The following is a 25499-nucleotide window of genomic DNA, read 5'->3' as shown; positions in this document are numbered from 1 at the left end:
AAAATCTGTTAGTATAAATATAATAAATGATAGTAGTGATAGTGATGCGATATGTGTGTCTTCCTGGCCAGGTGTTTGGAGTACGGAGATGTGGGAAGAAAAAAAACGCAAATATCCCTGGTTAATATGTAAGTCTAATAATATTGGATATTATATTTATTGTAATGTAAATTATAGTAAGTTCGAAAGAGCAGCCTTTTGAAAAAATTTAAGATATTATGAATGACTCGGAAATTGTATCAACCAGTAAAGTTTTTAGAACTGCATATTTTATAGCTAATCATGATAGACCATATATTCTGATTGTTTTGATCTATTACTTTTACAAGAATTAAATGGATTGGAAATTAGTCATAGTTTGCATTCACGTTATAGTGCAACAAATATAATTGATCATGTCAGTCAAAATATGAAATCTCGGGTATGCGAAAAAATTATAGAATTGAATTGAAAAAAATTTGCAAAATCGAGCGTACCGGCACCTCAAAATTTAGCACTACACCACTGTAATTATATTATACATATCTCTTTTAAACTGTGCAACGGTCATATTGGAATAATAACACATTTACACAGGCAGATAATAGTTTTATTTTTAATTTATTATCAGTACAAATTTATGGTTTCACTTAAAAAAGGAAATAAAATGAAATGACTGACTGTGTTATCAATACTAGAAGTTAGCTTTGTGCAATTGTCTACACATATCGCAATTATCAAAAATGTGTAAACGGCCAGGAACGACCCAACACACAAACGGAGACAGCATTTGCCATCTAGATTTAAATTTGAGTGTTTTTTTATTACATATGAAGAAAAAAACCGATTGATTTTAAACTATGTAGATATTATACGTTGTCCTTGTCTCACACATGTTTATATTTAGGAACTAACAGCAACTTTGTTGGTTAATGCCCTTCTGTAGCACACGGCAAGGATATAAATCACTCGTAATACGACTATAAATTATTATCGCAATTTTGATAAATTCAGCATATATATATGTATGTACTAACATACATTTTTAAAATAATTTGTGATGTTGATATGAATAGATCAAAGTTATAATTACTTGATTTTTTTTTAGTTTGCAAAACCACAATATGATTTATTTATTTTATGTACAGAAATCAAAACACGCTATTTTCGTTGCTATGCTGAAATATGTAATGTTGGTTTGAAAAATTATGATTTTATTATTTTCGCTTCGATGACCAAAGGTATTATAATATGTAGCATATATACTATAAGTAAATATTGGCGAATTTTTCTTTTCAAGGCCACATATTATGTAGTTTGCAATGTAATTTAATGAACTTTATAAATCAATATCCTTTGATTAATGAAATCAAAGTATCACTCGGCAAAAAAATCATTCAAAAAGATGAATTTTAATTAAGCATCTACTTAGGATTAAAATATTATAACAAATAAAAATTATTTGGCATTAAAAACTACTGTAATGAATGAAAACATTAAATGGGATGACTTTTGTCACTATATTTTTATTTCATATAAAATGTACAAAATCTTATTTATAATTTAACAACAAATTAATTTACAAGAAATTACTATTTTAAAGTGTTCAGAATTTTAATATTATAGCACTGCACAATCTAAAACACTAAAATATTGCATTTTTTGTGGAAAAATACACAATAAAATGAAAAGTTTGTACTAGATTTAACAAAATAAAAACAAGTCATTTTAAAACAGATAAAAGAGTAGAAGTTCATAATTAAAAATAACATTGTTGTAATAAATATTTAAATAGTTAAATGCACTTATTTTAGTAATTTAATTATAGGTTAAGATGAATTTATAATACTTGTCATAATAATTAAATAATTTTGAAGTATTTAAGTAAATAAAAACAGCGAAAATATGTTTGACTCATTTTGATAAATAAATAAATAATTTTTTGTATGCATTTTTTTCAATCCACAATTTCGAAAACTGGGATTACTTAACATCAAAGTATTTTCAAACATAAATTATTGTCATTGTAATATGATATAAAATTATTTTTACCTAATTAAAAAAATATATATATATTTGACATAATTATACTTAAATATTATATATTATATAACACATAAAGAGTATAAACAATAATAAAATAAATTTACTGAGATTATCTATCCAATGAAAAAAAAAATCATCTTCAGAAGTAATCCTTCATATTAATTTTGTGTAAATTTATTTTAATTGTGGAAATTCTTTTTGTCTGATATTTTTATGCGAAACAATCTAATTGTAGAATTTTTCACTTTTAAATATTGGACTAGATAAGTGTTTAAATTTCAAAGATGTAAAATATTATTATATATTATTCTTATGGCATAGCAAATGATTTGAATGCTTGGTAACCAAATTTATTTAATTCATAAAAAAAAATCTATTCAATACTGAGGTTTGATCTTAAATATACATTCATACATGATCTACACGTATAATAGTAAAATTGAAATATTTCCACATTTATTTATCATAATATGTGAATTCTATAATAGAACATTCATGTTACGAATAAAATTGCACTAACGCTAAAAAAGAACAGCTTGTGGCTTCTTAAAATATAATAAGAGACCTCCAAATATCACGAAATAGCCTTTGATATACCTTAATGAATATTTTTTAATCAAAAATAAAATCATTTGTAATACCATTTTTCACTATAGTTGTGTATACTTTTTTTTGTTATGATATTGAATAAGAATATTTAACAAAACAAAACGTTTCGGTAAATATTCTTAACATATCAAAACAAAATGTTTTACAAAATATTGAAATCTAAACACTCTAATCAATATTTAAATCGTTCACTTTCAATATTATATAAATTGTTCACAATTTTTATAAGCAAATGAGATTTGCTATTCATGAAAAATTTTCGAAATTCATGACATAATCGTTTTCAGTTGATATTCATATCAGTCTTTAGTGTATTCTTAGTTATTTTTTGGCGGTTTGATTACGTTGAGTGTTGCAACTAGTCTTTCTCTGCCAATCTTCTTCAACACAATGATAAAACTAATTATGAAAACAGCGGCTATTAGAACAGCAACAACGGGAACAAGTCCAGCCCACATTCCTTTTGGCTTTTCGTTTACCAGCGGCAAATACATTGGATCTAATACATGTGTTCTTATGATTTCTTTGTACACCAAAGCAGACAATCTTGGTGTTCTTGTCCTGTTGGCTTCACCAAATTCGACTTCATAAAGACCGAAGCGTTGTCTAAAACCAAAAAAAATAAAACATTTGTAAGTTTTTTTTATATATAATGAGTATTATTCGACGCATCATTATTTAAATTGGTTATGCTTACGTGTAGCCATCAGTCCATTCCATATTATCCATAAGACTCCACGCTGTATAAGCGGTAACATTCACTCCGTCTTCAACTACGGCCTGGTGAACAGCTTCCAAATAGGTATTCAGATAATTTACTCTGACCATATCTCTTAAACCTGGATCTGTCGACACTCCGTTTTCAGTGATTAAAATTTCTGGATTATTATAGTCATTTTTTATCATATTTAGTTGTAGTCGCAGTCCTCTCGGGTACGCCTGAAATTTTTTTCAAAATGAATATAATGTTTCATAAATACAGCCGGGCTCTTTAAATTTAGATAATTTAGAACTCAAGAAAACCATTATAATAAAGCATAAATTACTGAATAACATATAGCATTTTTAATTTTTCTAAATACATATTATATATGTTGGTTTGTCAGATAGATTTGTTCCAATAATATTTTGACCATCACAACTTAATATTTCTTGAATAAGGAGGATAGGAAACATTGTTTGATTTATCAATGTTTAATTTTTCCTATGGGTCTATTTGAAGAACTATGTATGTTCATCAACCTTAAATTATCCAGAAGTTGAAAGATCAAATTCGAACAGAAATTCAACGACTTTCAGGACTCTACGAAAAGTGATCAATGTTCAACAACGTGCTGAGCATATCTAAGTGACAATTTAAAAAAAAATTGAGATTAAAGAATAATTTCATCTTATGTAGTTTGCTTGTATGTATTTAGTTTAATTAAAATGTTAATTTTCAAAATACTTATCATCTATGTAATGTTATAGTCCAACTCTGTTTAAAAGTAAAGTTTAAATTAAAGGTCAGTTTAAATAATATTTAGTATAAAAAAGTATGCACATACTTATTATCGTTGCTAGGGATTATCAAGTTTTATCATTTTACTTTTATATTATAGAAAAAAGATTCACAAAGTTACAGTTATCAAAATACCACTTATGTGGATTGAATCCTTCTAGCAGAACTCTCACATGTCCAATTGAGCCCAGTGAAGCAACACAGGTGTATAAAGTACATACCTTCAACCATTCAAATGCAGACGAAGGCCAAGTTTGATTTTGATAACGTGGGAAGCCGAAGTCATCGGGCATCGATGGGATTGGATTGGCTTCTCTTTCATCTGTATACCTAGTTATGAAAGATGTATAGTGGTTTAGACCAAAGAAGTCGTAAGTTCCTCTTATAAATTCAATTTCTTCTTCGGAGAAAGAGGGCAAACGGGATTCTGGATAGTTTTGTTCTTTGCTCCGCTTTGCAATCATGTCTTTCATTACAGCTGGATAATCACCATCACTTGAATAGATTGGATTTGCAAACCAACCCAACTATAACATTTATAAAAGATTCATTACATATTATATGTACATATGTAGTATATATTTTATTCGAAATATAAATCAATTCATATCAAATAACCTGAAATTGCATAATAGCTTGGGCAGCATATTTATCTTTGGGTGAGTCTGTTTCAGCGATTGTCCATGGTGCTGTTAAAGTTATAGCAATCCTTCCTAAATAAATTAAAATACAATGTCAAAATTCATATGATTTCCCTTTGCATAGATTTAATTTTTTACTATGAAAAAATTTACACTGACCTTTTTGAGTTGCTCGGAAAGTGCTGTTGTAAAGATGATAAGCTTTAGCATGAGCTTTGATCACAGTATGTCCGCAAAGATATTCTCCCACTCCATGGAAATTGATTCCAGGAGCCAAACCACCCTCGATCCATGTTTGTCCGTATCCTTGGTAGCAAACATTTGTTGGTTCGTTGATTGTGATCCAAGTCTTGACTCGGTCTCCGAACGCTTCAAACACAACTCTAGCGTAGTCTTCAAAATAGTCTGCGATGATGGGGTTCGGCCAACCTCCGATGTCTTGCAAATTTTGTGGCAAGTCCCAATGATAAATAGTAGCGACCGGTGTGATGTTATGCTTGAGCAACTCGTTTATTAAAGTATTGTAGTAATCGAGACCGTCCTGACTGACTTTATCAGAGAAACCAGTGGGAAGGAGACGGGTCCAGGAAATCGAAAACCGATAGAAGTCAACGCCCAGCTCTAGCAGCATCTCTATATCTCTCTTATACAAATGAAAGGAATCGCAAGCAACATCTCCAGTAGAATGATCCAGAATTGCATTGGGGTTTGTATGAACTAAATGATCCCACATACTGACTCCTTTATCTGAAAACACACAAAGATCATAATAAGCTTTTATTTCCAAAATAGCATAATATATTGTACATGTTAATGATATTTTATTGACATAAATTATTTATGAAAGTTGATCTATGAAGTATTCATTTGAAAAACCGTAAAAATAGATATTTGTAAAAAAAAGATTCTTATGCAGATTCATATTGAGTGAAAGTTATTTGAAGTATATATACATTTGATTACATTTTTTTCATATATGTACAATCAGTTCACTTATCAATATCTGGTATTTATATAAACAGCAAACTATAGATATTTATAAATGCATATAATGTATAAATATCAGTCATAATCAAATGGTGAGGAGTTACATATACATACAAATATCAAAATTGTCAAAATCCATCCTACCCCCTATGTCACATAAATCTAAATTTGATTTATGTACAATATATAAAAATGTTCAAGTCTGATTCCATAGATGTCTCTATGGATTAATTAATTAATTAATAGTTCATTTTGAGTTGTTCAGCATCTCAAAACTAAGTGAATTATGTAACAAAAATGTTGTAATGGTTGTAATTGGCTAGGAAGGCGCATTGGGGTATACCTGTTAGGCCTTCCTGGTATATATTTGTGTAAATAAATAAATATCTATTATATTTTAATACCCTACAATAAAATTAATCCCATGATAAAATAGGTTTTTGAGCTCTTTTTCCTATTATGCTGTACATTAATATTAGAATAATATAATACTATGATTACTAACCCAATCAAATAAAATTGTAAAATAGAAAATGATCCGTAGATCAGTAGCTATTAAAATAGATATAAGATGTATTGTGAACATAATTTCATAATAATAAAAAGCATTTAAAAATCAAAAAAAAAAAAAATCCCATGATAAACAGTACTTCAATATTTTCAAAACTAAAACTTCTTTTGCCATATAATTTATGATTAATTTTATTAATAATTATCAGCTATACTCGCATCAAGCAAGTATGTATTATACATAGTACATATAAGTACTTATAATAACACGCTGCTAAAGCAAAACAATATGTTTAATCAAATCAAATAGTACCAATTGTTAAATAATTGTAGCTTAGAAAACATTAGGTGTGTACATCTGTTGATATTTATCACTGATTATCGGGTTTATTTAACAATTACATATTGAAATTATCTTAATAGTCTCTGCAAATATACTGAATAACTTTCCTGGATCGTGACAATGCAATTAATATGAATTTGAATTATATTTTAGAATTAAAATGATATATCGTATATTATTAATATGAATATGTATGTGATTTAATCCAAAACATACATTTTATGTACAAATAAATTTTCAATTTTTAATATACCTATGTATGCATGTATTATATACGTATAGGTAGAAACATATTGTTTATAATAATATGTACATGAGCTGTGATAAATCGCATACATATCGTTTCAGGTGTACCGGTGTACTTTGATAACTGACCACACAAGATAATACAACATTTGCGGTGTTCCCAGTTCCTGTCAGACCCTTTGAGGTGTAAAAATTACTTAATTGGTTTGCCAAACCACTATAGAACGTTCAAGGTCGGCATTATTGACCAAATTGTTGAAATAGGTAATTCAAAAACCGCAGTTCAATGTTAGAGGAAGTGAAAATCAGCATTATTTTTAGTAAAAATATTCACCACTATCACGTACACACCATGCACATAGCATACAAAGTGCATTATTGAAAATTAGGCCAACAAAGAAATTGAAATCAAATGAGAAAATGCATTTGCATGATATGATGATATATAGCCAGCAGTTTGGCTTAATGCTAGCGTATATATTTAGCACCACTGAGGTCGAAGATTCGAGTCCTCGTCAAATTGCTGGTTAGGTTTGGGAGTTTTGTGACTCCAAATCGATCGTTTCTCTATCAGAGTTTGCCAATTTTATCTGATCATTGTTGAAACGGTTCCTGAAAATTGGTATTCGATCATTTCCTGTTGTCACAAAATCTGTGTGCATAATTTGTAAAAATTATGCACAGTAATCTGAAATCTATAGATATCTCTATAATTTCGTGTTTATTATATGTATAAAAATTGTAATAATAATTGAACACAAAAAATCTAAAAATAATCCGTAGATGTCTCTATGATTATTATTTCTGTACTGATTAATTGTTATATGCTATGTATTCTGATTGTATATGTATTATTGTATTGCTGACCGCTATCGTACACTCTGTAATGGCGAGTGTATATTGATTGTAACAATAAAATATATGTATGTACACATAGTTTTACTGATATTAAATATAATATGTAGTATTTGTATTTAATATGAATGATTTGCATAATCATTGCGTTTATTATACAATGTCATCATCAAATTAGAGAGTTTAGTACAACAATAAACGCAATCATATTCAATACTTCATGACCTATCTAAACTGTGTGTCGACATCAAAACAAGTCTCACATGAGCTTACCACCTGAAAACAAGTTGTGTGACCCTTTTATGACCTTTCTAAATATATTGTAGACATTAATTAAAACTTTTAATCTGCACAGGTGTCTGTTGTATATAAAAAAAGACACACATCCTAGTTGCAAACCACAAGGGAAAATCCAAGAGGAAGTGACAAGAAACATGACGAGTTTGAATTGTCGATTAAGTTCGAGCCTTGAAAACAAACATGGCAGAGATTTTTTCCCCGGGGAAAAAATATTAAAAAAAGCTCCGAGATGATGAACATATTGTATTTCAATAAACTAATTTGTTTTGTTAGTTGTTTGCTTTATTAAATTCAATATCAAAGCGTGGCCAACACTGTAATTACAAGCGTTCGTGAATATCTCACATTTTCAAATTTATTTCACACTGAAAAAAAACATGTTTTATTTCTTACGAGAACTTCATTTATTATTAGCCAATTTACTCGGTTGCGTTAATGAGTGGTAAATTGTTAAATCAAAAATAATGACGGAATCAAATCGGGATGTATGAGATGAAAACGATTACATTTTTTTTTATTTATATATAATAAAATCATTAAACGTATAGCCATTGTGAAATCAATTGGCTAAAATTATATTAAATAAATAAAAAAGTTTGTTAATTTGCAATAAAAAAAGGTTGTGGCTATTTGCAAGTACTATATCTGTGAATTATTGGCTATTTGTAGGTACTATATCTGCGACAGGCGCAAAGCCTTCTGCGCATGCGCGTGAACTTATAATCCGATTATAATTTCTTACATTTATACATTGTATATGATAATAATTTTCAAAACAATTAATAATATTAACTAATTTGGATTATATTTTTTACTCTACGTCACTTTACGAGTTCGAACTAAATTTTAAGAGGTTTAAAACAAAATTTTAACAGTAAACACGCTGACAGTGACATTTCACGCGCATGCGCAGAAGGCTTTGCGCCTGTCGCAGATATAGTACCTGCAAATAGCCAATAATTCGCAGATATAGTACCTGCGAATAGCCAATAATTCGCAGATTATAGTACCTGCAAATAGCCAAAAATTTGCAGATATAGTACCTGCAAATAGCCGCAACCATAAAAAAAAATTCTGATAAAAAACATTATTCAATTTGTTTACATTATATACATATGTATTTATGTATATGTGCAATATTTTAGATATACTCAATATTTCCAAAGCTAACTCTGTAATAAATATGTACATATATTCAAATGTAATAGATTATATTGCATTTATTGAATAGAAAGTCTATTATATGAATTGATTGATTTTATACGCAATTTTTTGACATTTTCCGTATCTAAAATGCATAATTTAGTTACGCAACAATATATTTGACCGACATTCGAACAATTGTGTGGGTGACAAGTTTCGCCATCATGAAAGATCCTGATAACCAGTTAACATGTAAATTAAAGAAAAAATCTATATATTTATCTACATATACGTATATTAAATTATAATATGCGGGAGGAATAAATAATAAATTCATAAAACTATGCAAATTTTCAATCTTACTAAATAATGTAATTTTATTTCCTCTTCGGTAATATTTATTCCATATTTTTACTTGTTATGTACATAAATATCATCGTTAAAATACTATATTTTATTTTGATATTTAAATATCTTAAACGATGAAGTTTTGTGCGTCGTTTCTCTATGTACGATAGACAGAACATTACCATGTTTTTAATCCTTTTTATATCTTCATAAATTCGATTTATCAGACAAAAGCTGTTTTTTTTTTTTTTTTTTTTGTAAAAAGAATAACATGTTTATTTTTATTGGCCAATCGAAAATACTTCGCATTCGGCATGTACCTATATAATCACGTGAATCTTCCGTAATCATTTTATGCGCGATTGAAACACGTTTTTCGTATCATATATTTTTAATAATATTTCGGAAAAAATTTTGAATCAAAATAATAACAACCAACTGCTTAATTAAGCAAATATTTACAACTTTTAAAAAGATTATGTAATTGAATATGAAATTTTTTTACATAGTTTTATATAAAATACTAAAATGCTTCAATGAACATTCAATGATTCTAAAACACTCTAATAAAATCATCGCCAATTTTGACAAATATACATTAACTAGTGTTGTGCCCGATGAAATATCATTGCATGGGCTATGGCATATTAAGTTATTAAATAAAAAAAAATTACAATAAATTTGTCGGTGCTGTGTTCAATCCGCACGCGGTCGTACTTTTTACAAATACCTTTTAAATATATTTAATTTAATATTTATATTTAATTGTTTTAATATGAACAAAAGGTAAAAACTACCCACATATAAACAATACATGTAAAAAACATCAATAGAAAAATTAATTAATTAATTAAATAAATTTTCAATAGATGGCACTAAATCCGCAGAGACTTGCGTAGAGGAAACATTCATAGCAAACAGTATATATAGAAGTTTTTTCTTTTGTACTTGTGTGTGTGAGATAACGGCAAGCGTTATCTCACACATACACACAGACACACAGAATAGCGATATTATATATGTATATGATATTTTCGATACGAGTTAAAATTGAATTGATCTAAAAAATATTCTTGAATGGACCATCAAGTTTGTTACAGTAAATTAAATGTATCACAGCAACATATAAATCGTTTTACTCTAATAGCTTCATGTTGATTTTTAAACATGTACAACCCTTAAAAATTTTGCTTGATGAACCAAATTTATGATGATGTTTCAATATTTTGATTTTTAAATTCTTTTTATTATTACAAAATTATGTTCACAACACATCTTCTATCTATTTTAATAGCTACTGATCTACCGATCATTTTCTATATTACAATTTTAATTTAATTTGGTTAGTAATCGTAGTATTATATTATTCTAATGTTAATGTACAGCATAATAGGAAAAAGAGCTCAAAAAACTATTTCAATATTTTGATGAAAAACACCAAACCTTCCATTATCAATATTAATATAACAAATTTTATATATTCTTAGCGTTTCTAAAATATGTATGTATTCAAACTTTTTTATCGGAAATACATCAAGATCACGATCATGAAGTATAAAATTAATTTGAACAAAAAAAAAAAAAGCGAAAGCGGGAAGGCCCAACTTGCAATAAGAAACAATCAATCGCAGAATCAAAACACAGAAAAAGTCTTATTTTTGACAGTCACTGCCACACAATAACTACCTACGTATATAAAAATAGAGTAATAACAACAATTCATCGTTCTAGCACAATTTATTAGACCCGACATTCGATCACGCGGATTTTTTTATTTATTAAATTATACGTCTTAAATTTGAACTCTTATGTATGGCTAAATTACACCTGTGCCAATTTTAAATTATAACTGTAAATACGTGGGTTAACGAAATTCTTTCATAAGTGAACATTTATACGTCGAGATGGAGATCAATAAATCACGCAAACGTTGCTTTTGAATTTTTCAACTTTGAATGTATGCTCGAGGAGCCCCATAATGACTATCATTAAGTTGCAATTACGCATTGTTTTCTGCCAACCACGTCGATTAATATAATAATATCGAAATATTCTACTTAAAACGCGTTTAAGCATGTGGATATCTCAACACTGAGCTGAAGTGGATGTGTATTTCAAAAACAATACTTATTTCATATCGACATATTTTTTTTTCATTTCACCTTGAAATATTAATTTAGTTGTATGTAATTAGAATCAAATGTTACAATAATAATTCCGTTTTGGAGAGCAATTATATTATTACGCATTTCAATACAAAGCATGTATATATATACATATATATACCGAGAGGAATTCGACATTTGCTATGTAAATGCAAATAGGAAATGCATTTTCGAAATCCGCTACATATGTATATAAAATAGGAAACTTGTCGACCGCGATTCAAAGTAAATAAATTGAATAGGCATTTTTTTTATGTTTCACGGTTTCGTGAAGTTTCATTTGAGAAATACAACATATTCACTTTTTATCTTTATAATACAAGTACTGAATAATTAACATGGCAACCAAACAAATATATACATATATCATTTATATACATACTATAAATTTTGTTAAATTTTCATTTATGACGGTTCAAATACTTTAATAAAAATTGACGAAGGGGGGGGGGGTCAACTCAAATCTGATTCAATATTTATTTTATTTTATATAAATATATATGTATACCAGGAACAGAGAAATGTAATATTAATAGAAGTGGCTTTAGGTGTTATATTGTTGTCAAGTGACATTCTGTCCACGGACAGATCTAAATAATTTTAGCATCAGTCGTATTTGACGTTTGGTGCTCGACGTATGTCCGATAAAAACTTCTCTGTTTGTTTATATTACTCGCAAGATGGGCAAGCATCGGTAAAAATTGCACAATACATTCAAAAACATACAATAAACAACATGGGATACATTTTTATAAGTAAATTGATCCGATTGTATTCCGTGCGATGTGCGATGTAGACTCTGATAAGAAAAGATCGACTTGGAGTCGCAAATATCCAAGTCTGACCAGCAGTATTAAAGATTACAGCATGGGATCGAACTCGGTAACCTCTCATTGCTAAACATAAACGCAACCACCGAGCCATTCTGCTGCCTATTGTATTGTATTGCTATTTTTAATCTTTAAATTAATGCAAAGATCATATGGTACATGACAGGAATAACCCCAAGGTGACACATATAGTTAGATTAAGAATACAATAGAGACATCTATGAACAATCAATAAATTCATCATACACAGAAAATTTGTGAGAAATACGATATGTAGGTAGCTTTTATAAGATTCAACAAATTCGAGATGCTAATCACTCGAGTTCGCGAGAAACAATTGAGCAACAATTGAGCTAGAAAAATCGAAAATTTCTAACGGGAGATGGTCGATCTGTGTTTTTTTAATAACACCAGCAGCGTGTTTGGCCGGGATTTGAACCCACGATCTATCTACTGGTATGAAATAATTTTTATTGTATGTGATCATTGATGTATAGTACACTAGATCCGCCCTCACGTCATATACTGGTCTCCCTTTTGGCGCATGCAAAATACATGGCGCATGTACAGTTTCTACCTGCACAGTAGGTACCATGCACAGTAGGTACCGCTGCGTCGTAGGGAAAAAAGCCATTTTTTTCCCAACTTCCCCGCTAGTTAAACCCCCCGCAACCCTCAGTTAGTGAAGACAAGATCTCCGACCGAAATCACACGCCAGGGCCCAGCTATGTGTATTATACATCAATGTATGTGATGGTATTTCCAAATCTTCGTTCTTTTAAATTATACTCAGAGGGTAATTTTAAATGACCAACAAATTTATATCATTTCTGAACTGTCACAAATTATTTTACTGTCATACAACTAGGAATGTTATTTGAGGGGGGGGGGGGCATTCCTCCCCCTTAGAAAAGTCGAAAAATTCTAATGGGAGACGGTTGATCTGTGTTCTTTTAATAACCACAAGACTTCGCCTTACTTACTTACTTACTTACATATCTACTGGTTTGCAATAACTCTAGACAAATGCATGAAAATTTTCAAGAAAATTGACTAGTAGAATGGGTACAAAATTGTTTTCAAGATTCAAGGTATATATTGACAGAAATTTCAACCTAAATAAAACCGTATAATATATTTAAATAAATATAAATGTATATAGTTAAATATATATAATCTAATATATAATTTCGAAAGAGACTTTGTAACTATTTTTGGTTCGTAAATCCGTGACGTCATCATCGAACAAACGAATATTCAAATAAATTTAAATAAAATAAAACCATTCAAATAAATTTAATAAAATGTTTACTATTAGATTGGCCATGTTTAAGCGGTTCATACATACATATATATATATATATATATATATATATATATATATATATATATATATATATATATATATATATATATATATATATATATATATATATATATATATATATTATAGATTGGCCATGTTTAAGCGGTTTATACATACATATATATATATATATATATATATATATATATATATATATATATATATATATATATATATATATATATATATATATATATGTATATATAGGTTTCTGAGCTCTTTTTCCTATTATGCTGTACAATACCATTAGAATAATATAATACTATGATTACTAACCAAATTAAATTAATTTGTAAAAAAAAAAATGATCAGTAGATCAGCGGCTATTAAAATAGATATAAGATGTATTGTGAACATAATTTCGTAATAATAAAAAGCATTTAAAAATCAAAGCGGTTTATATTACAAATACCGAGCGAAGCCGGGTAAAAAACACTAGTACATATGTATAATATATTAAAACTTCATACCTCCTTCATTCCAACCACCTTCCACCTGATAAGCAGCTGTGGCGACTCCAAATTGGAACTCATCTGGAAATCTTCGCAATTGTTCACGGCAGGATATGCTAAAAGATTAAAAGTAAAATTAGCAACAGTATTCAAACACGCAAAACCGCAAAAAATTGCGACAAAATGAAACCGCATCATTTAAACTTGAAAATCGGCATGCGGTCATTGAACAACCCAATCTGCGGCTCGATTGCCTTAATTAAAACACCGACTTTGCGGAAAAAAATAATCAAATCCGGTTCGTTACAACACAACATTTCCGATTGGGAAAATCTACATATACATACATACTATGACGTACAACGATGATATTTCACATTGGAAAATTCGACGATTTTCCGACTCATCCGTCATTTTCAACGTGTCATTAAACGTATTGAAGCATCGTTTTCCCCCTGCAATCAATTCTCATTAGTATCCAATATGAATTATTATGCAATTTTCCTACGTGTTCAATTATGTTGATGCATGACGACTAATGCATATGCATGACTTTCCCCTTTGTATTTAATTCCTATTATATTATCACGTATTCAACAGATCGAAACAATATATTGTATCAAACATCTCAATTTTCCCGAATATTATCATTATTATTATTTATTTATTATTTCACATAGATATATACCAGGAAGGCCTAACAGATAAACCCCAAAGCGCTTTCCTAGACAATTAATTACACATACTGCAGCATTTTTTATTATATAAACCGCTATATTGCGACAGGCTGAAGAAAACAAAATTAACAATTAATTAATCCATAGAGACGTCTATGGATTTAGACTTGTACATACATTTTACATATTGTACGTAAATCGAATTCGGATATTTGTGACATAGCGGGTAGAATGGTTTTTGCCAATTCGGTGGGGGGAACCGTTTCAACAATGAAATCAGATATATTCTGGTAAACTCTGATAGGAAACGATTGATTTGGGGCTACATATATCCAAGTATGACCAGCAGCACTTCAGCTGAATTATCTAAAATAAAGGTCAGCCTAGGGCTTGAGCCCGGGGACATCTCGGTGGTTAGCACTAATGCAAATACCGAGCTACACTGCTGGCTTATACTGGTCGTGTGGCTTTGTATTAAATTGAATATAATATATGTATATATAAACGGAAGCGATGTATGTGTGTATGTATGTGGCGGATGCGTGGACAAGTATGGTGATTTCAAAAAAACAAATTTTATAATATCAGGAGTATAATAAATGGATAAATCACTATATTGCGACAGGCTAAAGAAAACAAAATTAACAATTAATTAATTAATTAATTAATCCATAGAGACGTCTATGGATTTAGACTTGAACATACATTTTACATATTGTACATAAATCAAATTCGGATATTTGTGACATAGCGGTTAGAATGTTTTTTGCCAATTCGGTGGGGGGAACCGTTTCAACAATGAAATCAGATATATTCTGGTAAACTCTGATAGGAAACGATTGATTTGGGGCTACATATATCCAAGTATGACCAGCAGCACTTCAGCTGAATTATCTAAAATAAAGGTCAGCCTAGGGCTTGAGCCCGGGGACATCTCGGTGGTTAGCACTAATGCAAATACCGAGCTACACTGCTGGCTTATACTGGTCGTGTGGCTTTGTATTAAATTGAATATAATATATGTATATATAAACGGACGCGATGTATGTGGCGGATGCGTGGACAAGTATGGTGATTTCAAAAAAACAATTTTTTTAATACCAGGAGTATAATAAATCACTATATTGCGACAGGCTGAAGAAAACAAAATTAACAATTAATCCATAGAGACATTTATTGAATTAGACTTTTACATAAATTTTTACATATTGTATATAAATCAAATTCAGATATTTGTGACATAGCGGGTAAAATGGTTTTTGCCAATTTGATGGGGGGAACCGTTTCAACAATGAAATCAGATATATTCTGGTAAAATCTGATAGGAAATATCCAAAAAGGGGTTACAAATATCCAAATCTGACCAGCAGAAATACTCCACATGAATTATCTAAAATCGAGGCTAGCCTAGGACTTGAGCCCGGGAAGTCTGACCAGCAGTATTAAAGTTTAGCACGGGATCGAACCCGGTAACCTCTCGGTGCTAAACATAAACGCAACCACCGAGCCATACTGCTGGCTTATTATGTATATATATATATATATATGTGTGTTTATAGTGTGTTATTTATTCTATTTATAAATTTAGATACGCAGACGTTTTATTGCCTTTAACGTGGAAAATTGCGCGTTCTATATAATTAACTGCGTATACTCGAGTCGATTTCGTAATATGCAGGTTTTGTCGAAACGCCTGAAATTATCTCAAACGACTATTCAAATTCTTTTGTCTCTGTGTATACATACAAAGTGTGTATGTATGTATGTATGTACATATATTGCGAAGGTCGCGTTCACTTTATAAATTGCTCTGAAATCATTTTAATTCCTGGTTTTAATTCCTCGTTCGGGTGCACGTACTGCAATGGCTGCGATAAAATCGTTTCGGTTGCAAACGAGGCGAATGCAATTTCGCAATTCGACCGATCAAAATTCAAACGGACACAGCATTCGATTAAATTCAGTGAACGTTTAACAGGTAGTCGTTTCGAGTGCATTGATCCGTGCCGATAGAGGTCTAGGCGAAATGTCCCATTAAATAATACGAGTAACCATCGTAAGCGCACTCTTACGCGTTCAAATAAAAACCGAAGCATAAACCTTTTGTGATTTCTAATTTCAATGTCTTCCATGCTCGAACAACTTATCCACGTTAAGCCCATCGTCTGTTTCATCGCTTTGCATTCGTTCGAAAATTAAGTGATTCCAATACCGGTTTTACCGGGTTTTTTTTGTCAAAATTCCAAATTCGGTACTACCGGTAGTACAAAATAGTACCTATATAATAATTTCAATTTTATGTTGGTCAAATTTCATGAAAAAAGGTTTTGTCGGCTAGAATGGGGCAACACTCGACATTATTTTTGACCTGCTATTCAAAGGAGCCGCTAAGTGTATCATAAATTTAAAATCAAAGATAAAATATGCCAAAAATTTGGATGCGGTGTATCCGCTCTAAAATCGCCAGACGAATTGAACGTCAGATTAACGGACGGCTGCTTTAAATGCAATTCTCGTCTTCTCGAATGATAGATTGCACATCAGATGACGGGTAACCTTTCGATGTGCACAGATGCAATTATTAAAATTGAGTTGGATCTTTCTGGCAAGATTCGGAACTTATCGAATCTTGCCTCATTAAACTCGCCTGAAAGATCCAACTCAATTTTAATAATTGCATCTGTGCACATCGAAAGGTTACTCGTCATCTGATGTGCAATCTATCATTCGAGAAAACGAGAATAACGTTTAAAGTTGCCGTTCTGTTAATCTGTCGTTCGTTTGTCTGGCGATTTTAGAGCGGATGCACCAAACCCAAAACAAAGAAGAGAAAATACAAAATATAAACTCGACTTGATTAAATAAATCAATACCAATAAATACTGGCACTTCCGATCTTGGGAGCTTTTTCTTCGGTAGTACCGGTAGTGGCAAATGTCGGTGTATTTCGAATCCCTATTCGATATAATATGCAATATACATATGTATATACATACATATATATTGCTTATTTGCGGCCAAGGTAAATAGCCATTTCAAATCATTCTCTATAAATAGCCATTTCGAAATTTGGCAAAAGGCTATTTATAGAGCTATCTGAAGCGAGCGGCAACTATCAAAAAACTTTTATTGTATGTGATGGTATTTCAAAATGACCAACAAATTTATATCAATTCTGAACCTCTAAAATTCATTATGTATTGTTACAAATTATTTTACTGCCATATTGTAACTAGGGATGTCAATTGAGGGGGGAGGGTATTCCCCCCTATTTATGGCCAGGTCAAGAACATGCATGCCATTTGATGAAATACTAGGAATCTTAAGAAATTAAATCGATTATTCGTTTTGCTTAGGCCAGGAGTTGGCAAACCGCAGCTCGCGAGCCGCATGTGGCTCTTTGGCTCCTTAAGTGCGGCTCTAACGTACTCAAGAAAAGCTATATATTGACGGCGAAGAGCTATTTCGGGAGTTTAAAAACAAAGAAGACATTGTCTGCTAAAACAGTGAATGATAGAATAGTTCAAATTTCTTCGAATATAACCAACCAGTAAGTCGAATATCTTAAATTGATTTCAGCGTTACCAATAGCAGTTGAAGAGTCTTGTGACATGATACAGCGGAAGTTTCACTTTTTGTACGATTTATTTCATCTACAGGTCCTATAGAAGAACTTTTAGGATTATTGCTACTTAAAGGTCAAACACTTGGAGAGGATATTGCAAATGCAGTAATTAATTGCATGGAAAAACAGCATGTTCCACTCGATAAAACTGTATCAATTTCAACAGACGGGGCGAAAAGTACGACCGCCGAAAGAAAGGGGTTTGTTGCTATTTTAAAAGGAAAAATTAATCACGAGGTACTTGCTTATCATCTAGAAGCACTTTTTGCACAGACATTTCCAGAAGAAATTTGCAAAGGTATAATTGGTGATTAAGATTTTCAACTCCATTATATAAGTAGCTAATGCTCTTAATCATCGCCAATTTAAAGAAGTTTTAGTTGAAATAGAAAGTGAGTACGCAGATCTTCTACTGCATGACAAGGTACGTTAGTTATCAAAAGGAAATGTTTGAAAACGTTTCAATTCCTTGTGACCTAATAGAAATTAAAAAATTCCCCTTGAGAAGGATGTACACTATCCAGAACTAACGGACAATCAGTGGATTCAAAAATTTTATATCATGGTAGACGTTTCGTCTCATCTAAATCAGCTTTATCGTAAACTACAGGGTACAGGAAACACAATTTTTTCGATGTTAGAAGAAGTTATTTCATTCGAAAACAAGTTATCCCTTTTTGCTCAAGATTTTGAAAGAGAAACTTTGATTCACTTTCCAACCCTGCTGAAACAACGCCAAGAAAGTAATTCTGGTATTGACATTTGCTATGTATTTCAAAACAATAATTTTAAAAATGAGGGAAGCTTTAAAAAAGAAGGAAACAGAAAAGCGACGCTAACATTTGTTAAAAAACGTAAAAACTGCAACAGAATTAAATTTTTCTCCCTTTAATTTTGACATTGGCAACTTTGAAATGCAATTGGTGGATTTAAAAAACAAAGAATTCTTGCGCTCATTAATTTGAACGTCTTTGTGTTGATATGGAAATATTGGAGAAAAAAATGTGAACTTAATTCACAGCACAAGTGGTCTGCATTGAAAGACCTGGAGAAGGAACACATGATAATTTTTAATACCTGGAAAAGTATTCCTGACTAATATGATCAGTTGAAAAAACTAGCGTTTTCTATTATTTCCCTTTTCGCTTCTACATATTCATGCGAACAATCTTTTTCAAGCATGAACCATATCAAAAGTAAACTGAGAAGTCGTCTTATTGATGAGAACCTGGAGTTGTGCCTTAAATTATAAACAAAAACACATAAACCTGACTTACTACAAATTTCCAAGGAGATGTAAGGCCATTGTTCACATTAAGTGTTTGTCAATCATTGTCATAATCTAATTTTATGGACACCTTACTTACAATTTAATTCTTATTAATAAATAAGATTATTATTAAGTATGATATCGAGTTTTATCCAATGTTCTGATAGTTTAATTAACATTTTAATTTTAATAAACAGTGAACCTACCTACATATGTATATACATACATAGCTTAAGTTAAAGAATTTTAGCCCTCAAAAGAAATTTCAATCGTTGTACTGTTGAAATTTGGCTCTGTTGACTAATAAGTTTGCCGACCCCTGGCTTAGGCCAACAAAAACTACAAAACCGAGCACTGGGAAAGTAAAATTCTGGGCCTTTTAATATGGGGGGGGGTGTCTCATTTTGAAATTTAAAAAAAATCCTATCTTCGACGTGCTTAATAATTATGAAAGAAAAAGAAAATTGGCGCAGAAGCCAAAAATATATTTATTTTTTTAAAAAGATAAATTTAATTTGCGCTGCATACAAAATTTTTAAATAAAAGTAAATTTTACTTTTAAATGTTTACTTAAAACTCACGAATATAATATAGTTTTTTTTTAATTCTTGCTATGGTTTTCTTCAGAAATAGCACGGGCTCGGACAAATCGTCTCTCCCCCCCCCCCCCCTCCCGTTCTCCTTCTCGTTAGCCCTGACTATCTTTCCATAAGATTATATTGAAGATACACTAAGATTCAAAAATATTTTTTAGGCAATTAAATCACTTTACCGTAAGTGAAAATCGTTTTCATTATAATTAAAATGGCAAAATTATATTTTATATATGTTTTATGTAAATATTTCTTATGATAAAAAATCTTGGAATATTTTTAGCGGTAACTAACTGAATTGCTAACGACCGAGTGAAATTTGGTAATAAAAATAAACAAAAAAATTTGACTTTTTCAAACATTTTTGTAAAATGGGGCTATGTTAGTACAAAAATTGATGGTTCTAAATTGTAATCTATAAATTTGCACAGCGGACAGATATTTTTATATACATATAAACATCTTTATATTTATATACATACCTTAGGTTTTGACAGGTGTAAATATATATAATAAAATAAAAACGATTTATGACCAAATAATCGAAGTCCATGTTATTCAAGAATTGTACAACAGTCAAAACCGCATTTTTTTTAATAATAAGCAATCAATTACCGCAGAGTTTCGACTTTAATTAAGCGAGAATACAAAGAGTCAATCGTACATAAATTTCAACAGCCAAAATCTGTCGGATTATAAAATTAAAAATGGAAAAGATATCACAGCACCCACGACCGTTTTGCATAGGTTCACCTTCAAAATGGTATTATTCAAACACCCACAACAAAAAAATGCCTAAAATTTGGCACCTCTTATTCTAACCCAACTCAAACATGAAAAATTTCGATTTTCTCGAGTCAATGGTGGTTGACAGCGTTTTGCGACGGTGATAAAATCTGCAAAGCCTCATCGCCGTCGACTTCAGACCAAACCAAGGACTTGCGTTCTGGTCAAACTTTCACTTTTAATCGCAATCGGTCACTGTGGATACGACCTTCGTTTTAAACACATAGTTACTGTCAAACTTGTAGCAGATGATATTCCTACTAACGTCCATTAAAACGGTTAAAAATGATGAAAATCTAACCACCGAAATCAAACAGGAACCAAATCCAGAGATTGAATTTTCCTTTAAGTGTGCATATGAGTTTGTAATTCAATATTTATATAACATCAATTTTTCCTTATATTCATCGACAAGAAAATAGCTGTGTGTGATAAGAGAAGGAAAGTATTTTGAGGACATCAAACTGAATTTAAAAATTTACTTACATAGAAGATAAGAATGCTTTTACTTCAAAAGTCTTTTGAAGTATGAAAAAGAATTCAATAGAATCAATTTCGATACTTTTAAACGTACTCGTTTTATCAAAATAGATCAAGTATGAAACTCAACATATAATATTTATATTAAAATAACAATAAATATAAAGCTATAATAAGTTAATGCGTTGACAAACTCTCCATTTCAACATTATTTATCTAAAATAAATCCCATCGCAATTTTTAACCATAAAACAGTCAACCTTTTACTTTTGCATAGTGTTTACTTAAACAACTCAGCACAGATGATATCAGATATCATATAATACATATGTAAATACGTCAAAGTATGTTTCATCGTTGATTAATAAATAAACTAATTAATACAACTCGTTAGAATTATACAGGTGCTATCAACAAAGCAAATTAAAAATATATATTACAGCTAGCGAATATACATATTATATTATATATACGTCACGAGTTATCGAGTGAATATATGTCAACGATTCGGCGATTGCATAACTTTAAAAATAATACATGTCTGAAAATATTATGTCTCGAGTCTCTGTGATTTAATCATCATTAGCAGTAATTCATTTTTTGCACTGAAACGACGTATTTTCTCATGCGAATAGCCTGGTTCGTCAATCCAATGACAATGGCAAATCCATTGCACACCAACTAAAGTCATAGACGAGACAATAAGGCATCTTTTCCCGTAAAATGAGATTTCCAATTTTTTATACATGTACATATACAAATTTCCACTGTTTTGGTGCAATCAAGCATGAAGGTCGAATGTGATTTTTTTTAAAGGTCGGTCAAACACTAAACTCTAAACTAATTGATGCCAATGACTTGAACTATATGTATGTACATAAAAAAATGTCTACGAAATAATAGTCGAAAGGTGCTAGTTGCATTTATGCGGGTTGCATTTAAATGTTTCATCAAAGATCATATATTTTTCATCCCTCGATGTGTCCAAATCATCGATTATTGGATTCGTTTACTACGAAATATCCCAAGAAAGGACACGAATAAATTACTGACGTACATTCAAGAGGGTTGGAAATTGACTTAAGGGTGATTTGAGGTAGGAAGGGGTCAACAAATTAACATAGGCCATTTCCAGTATTCGAAAATTGAAATGATTGGTCGTATATTAAAGATAAAGTTAACAAGATTTGCAAGTCTACGCCTGCATAATTTAATTCTCACGAGTGTTCAAACGCATCGACTAAGATTTATTAGAATGTCATGAATGCTAAATTTAGATTTTATTACAGAAACATTATAATTTTTTTTGAATGTTTTGAATGATCTGAATGTGTTTTATCAAAATCAAAACTATTTTGTTAAGGATTGTTAATAGGTTTTTGAGCTCTTTTTCCTATTATGCTGTAGATTAACATTAGAATAATATAATACTGTGATTACTCACCAAATTAAATTAAATTGTAAAATAGAAAATGATCAGTAGATCAGTAGCTATTAAAATAAATATATGATGTATTGTGAACATAATTTCGTAATAATAAAAAGCATTTAAAAATCAAAATCAAAACTATTTTGCTAAGGATTGTAAATAGGTTTTTGAGCTCTTTTTCCTATTATGCTGTAGATTAACATTAGAATAATATAATGCTGTGATTACTCACCAAATTAAATTAAATTGTAAAATAGAAAATGATCAGTAGATCAGTAGCTATTAAAATAAATATATGATGTATTGTGAACATAATTTGGTAATAATAAAAAGCATTTAAAAATCAAAATCAAAACTATTTTGCTAAGGATTGTAAATAGGTTTTTGAGCTCTTTTTCCTATTATGCTGTAGATTAACATTAGAATAATATAATACTGTGATTACTAACCAAATTAAATTAAATAGTAAAATAGAAAATGATCAGTAGAACAGTAGCTATTAAAATAAATATAAGATGTATTGTGAACATAATTTCGTAATAATAAAAAGCATTTAAAAATCAAAATCAAAACTATTTTGTATCATCAAACATGTTTGTATGTATGTATATTGAATTTGCTAATACATAATCGTAGAAAATTGATGAATATATTGTAATTTTATTTGAGTAACATTTAAATATGTAATTATTTTAGAAAAATGTGAATAGAACTTGATTATCGCAAAAATAAACTGCTGTAATATTAAATGTCATGAACTAAATTGTAACCGTAAAATAATCCATTTTTATCTAAATTGAGTCAATTAAGTATATTAATATCACACCAACTTTATAATCGTTCGCTTGAGGCTTCAGTCTTGTCTACTACTTGTCATATACGATAAATTATTATATGAAATAAAAAGCAGACTCGTCTTTGAAAGTAAATAAACGAAAAGGATTTGCTATAGTCACGAGTTGCGAAAACATTTTGAATGCACAAACAAATTAAAAAAAATTGCACACTTTTTTTCGAATGCTTAGTTAATAAGATGTGCGCGAAAGTAATCCTGAGATGCAATTTATCATGTCGTCATCATTTCGAAAGTCCGTATTGGTTCATAAATAATGAATTAATTTGTCGAATAAAAAAAAATTGCTTTGAAAGTTTTTTTTAAGATTGTTTTTATGCTATGAAATGTACCTTGATATGAAGAAAAGAGCTAAAACGACTGTGGTAGTTTTTTCCATGGTGTTGCTAATGGGGGTTGATTTTTAGTGGTGGCCACTCAAAGGAATTTTCACCAGCCCCACTGTCAGGTTGCTGTTGCTGAAGACGTCTGATGTGATGATGGTGCTGGTAGCGAAGCACCTTCAGGTCTGATGATGACCGGCCCGACCACCCGTCCATTATATATTCGTATGATACCAGGCGACGGAAGTACCATGGTGGGAGGTGGTATACTTGGTAGATTGTAAAATTGAGTACCGATCTGGAAAAGTGCATCCACTTTTTAATACTAATAATATATTCTAAAATAGTTGTGATAATGATTTATATACAATACATATGTGCATATGTAGGTATCATTCATATTGTGTGAATAAATCATAATAATTCGCATACATTAATTCAAATATTAAACAGTATATAAGATATGTGACAACTCTATCACATTTAAACATTAATTTACTACAACAAAATGTCTATACCCTACAACTATAAACACAGATTACCTAAACACAATCTGCTTTAGGTCATCGACTTTAGAGAGTCTTTAATTAGTATAATGTATTAAATGTATTATGAGCATTTATAAGAATTGTATGTAAATAGGTTTTTGAGCTCTTTTTCCTATTATGCTGTACATTAACATTAGAATAATATAATACTATGATTACTAACCAAATGAAATTAAAATTGTAAAATAGTAAATGATCAGTAGATCAGTAGCTATTAAAATAGATATAAGATGTTTTGTGAACATATGTAATTTCGTAATTATAAAAGCATTTAAAAATCAAAATCAAACATTAATTTATACATTATATGCTAAAACAATAATAATTTTCAACTACCCACTGAATATTTCATACATTTTTGATGATTTAATTTATTTTTAAATTATATTAAGAATTGTCAATAGGTTTTTGAGCTATTTTTCCTATTATGCTGTACATTAACATTAGAATAATATAATACTATGATTAATAACAAAAATAAAATAAAATTGTAATGTAGAAAATAATCAGTAGATCAGTAGCTATTAAAATATGTATGTAGATTAATTACAGTGAAAGCATATTTCAAGTGAATATATATTTTCACCAATTCAA

General features: G+C 30.0%; 2 protein-coding genes across 2 annotated transcripts in view; both read right to left on the bottom strand.

Annotated features, from left to right (window-relative positions):
• LOC143916237 (methyltransferase-like protein 25B) overlaps positions 1–25499 on the bottom strand; it is a 588188-nt gene that overhangs the window by 364560 nt on the left and 198129 nt on the right. The gene's annotated exons all lie outside the window — the stretch shown is intronic.
• LOC143917488 (myrosinase 1-like) lies at positions 1482–24578 on the bottom strand. Its single transcript, XM_077439085.1, has 7 exons — positions 24367–24578; positions 14340–14437; positions 4936–5523; positions 4754–4848; positions 4357–4662; positions 3332–3573; positions 1482–3240 (listed from the first exon to the last, which is right to left on the bottom strand). The coding sequence occupies exons 1-7, from the start codon at positions 24411–24413 to the stop codon at positions 2952–2954; spliced, it is 1665 nt and encodes a 554-aa protein (XP_077295211.1). The 5' UTR covers positions 24414–24578; the 3' UTR covers positions 1482–2951.

This window comes from Arctopsyche grandis, chromosome 1 (genome assembly GCF_051622035.1).
Source record: "Arctopsyche grandis isolate Sample6627 chromosome 1, ASM5162203v2, whole genome shotgun sequence".
NCBI classification, from domain to species: Eukaryota; Metazoa; Arthropoda; class Insecta; order Trichoptera; family Hydropsychidae; genus Arctopsyche; species Arctopsyche grandis.
Note: the sequence above shows the minus strand (reverse complement) of the source record. Positions and strands in the feature narration are given on the sequence as shown.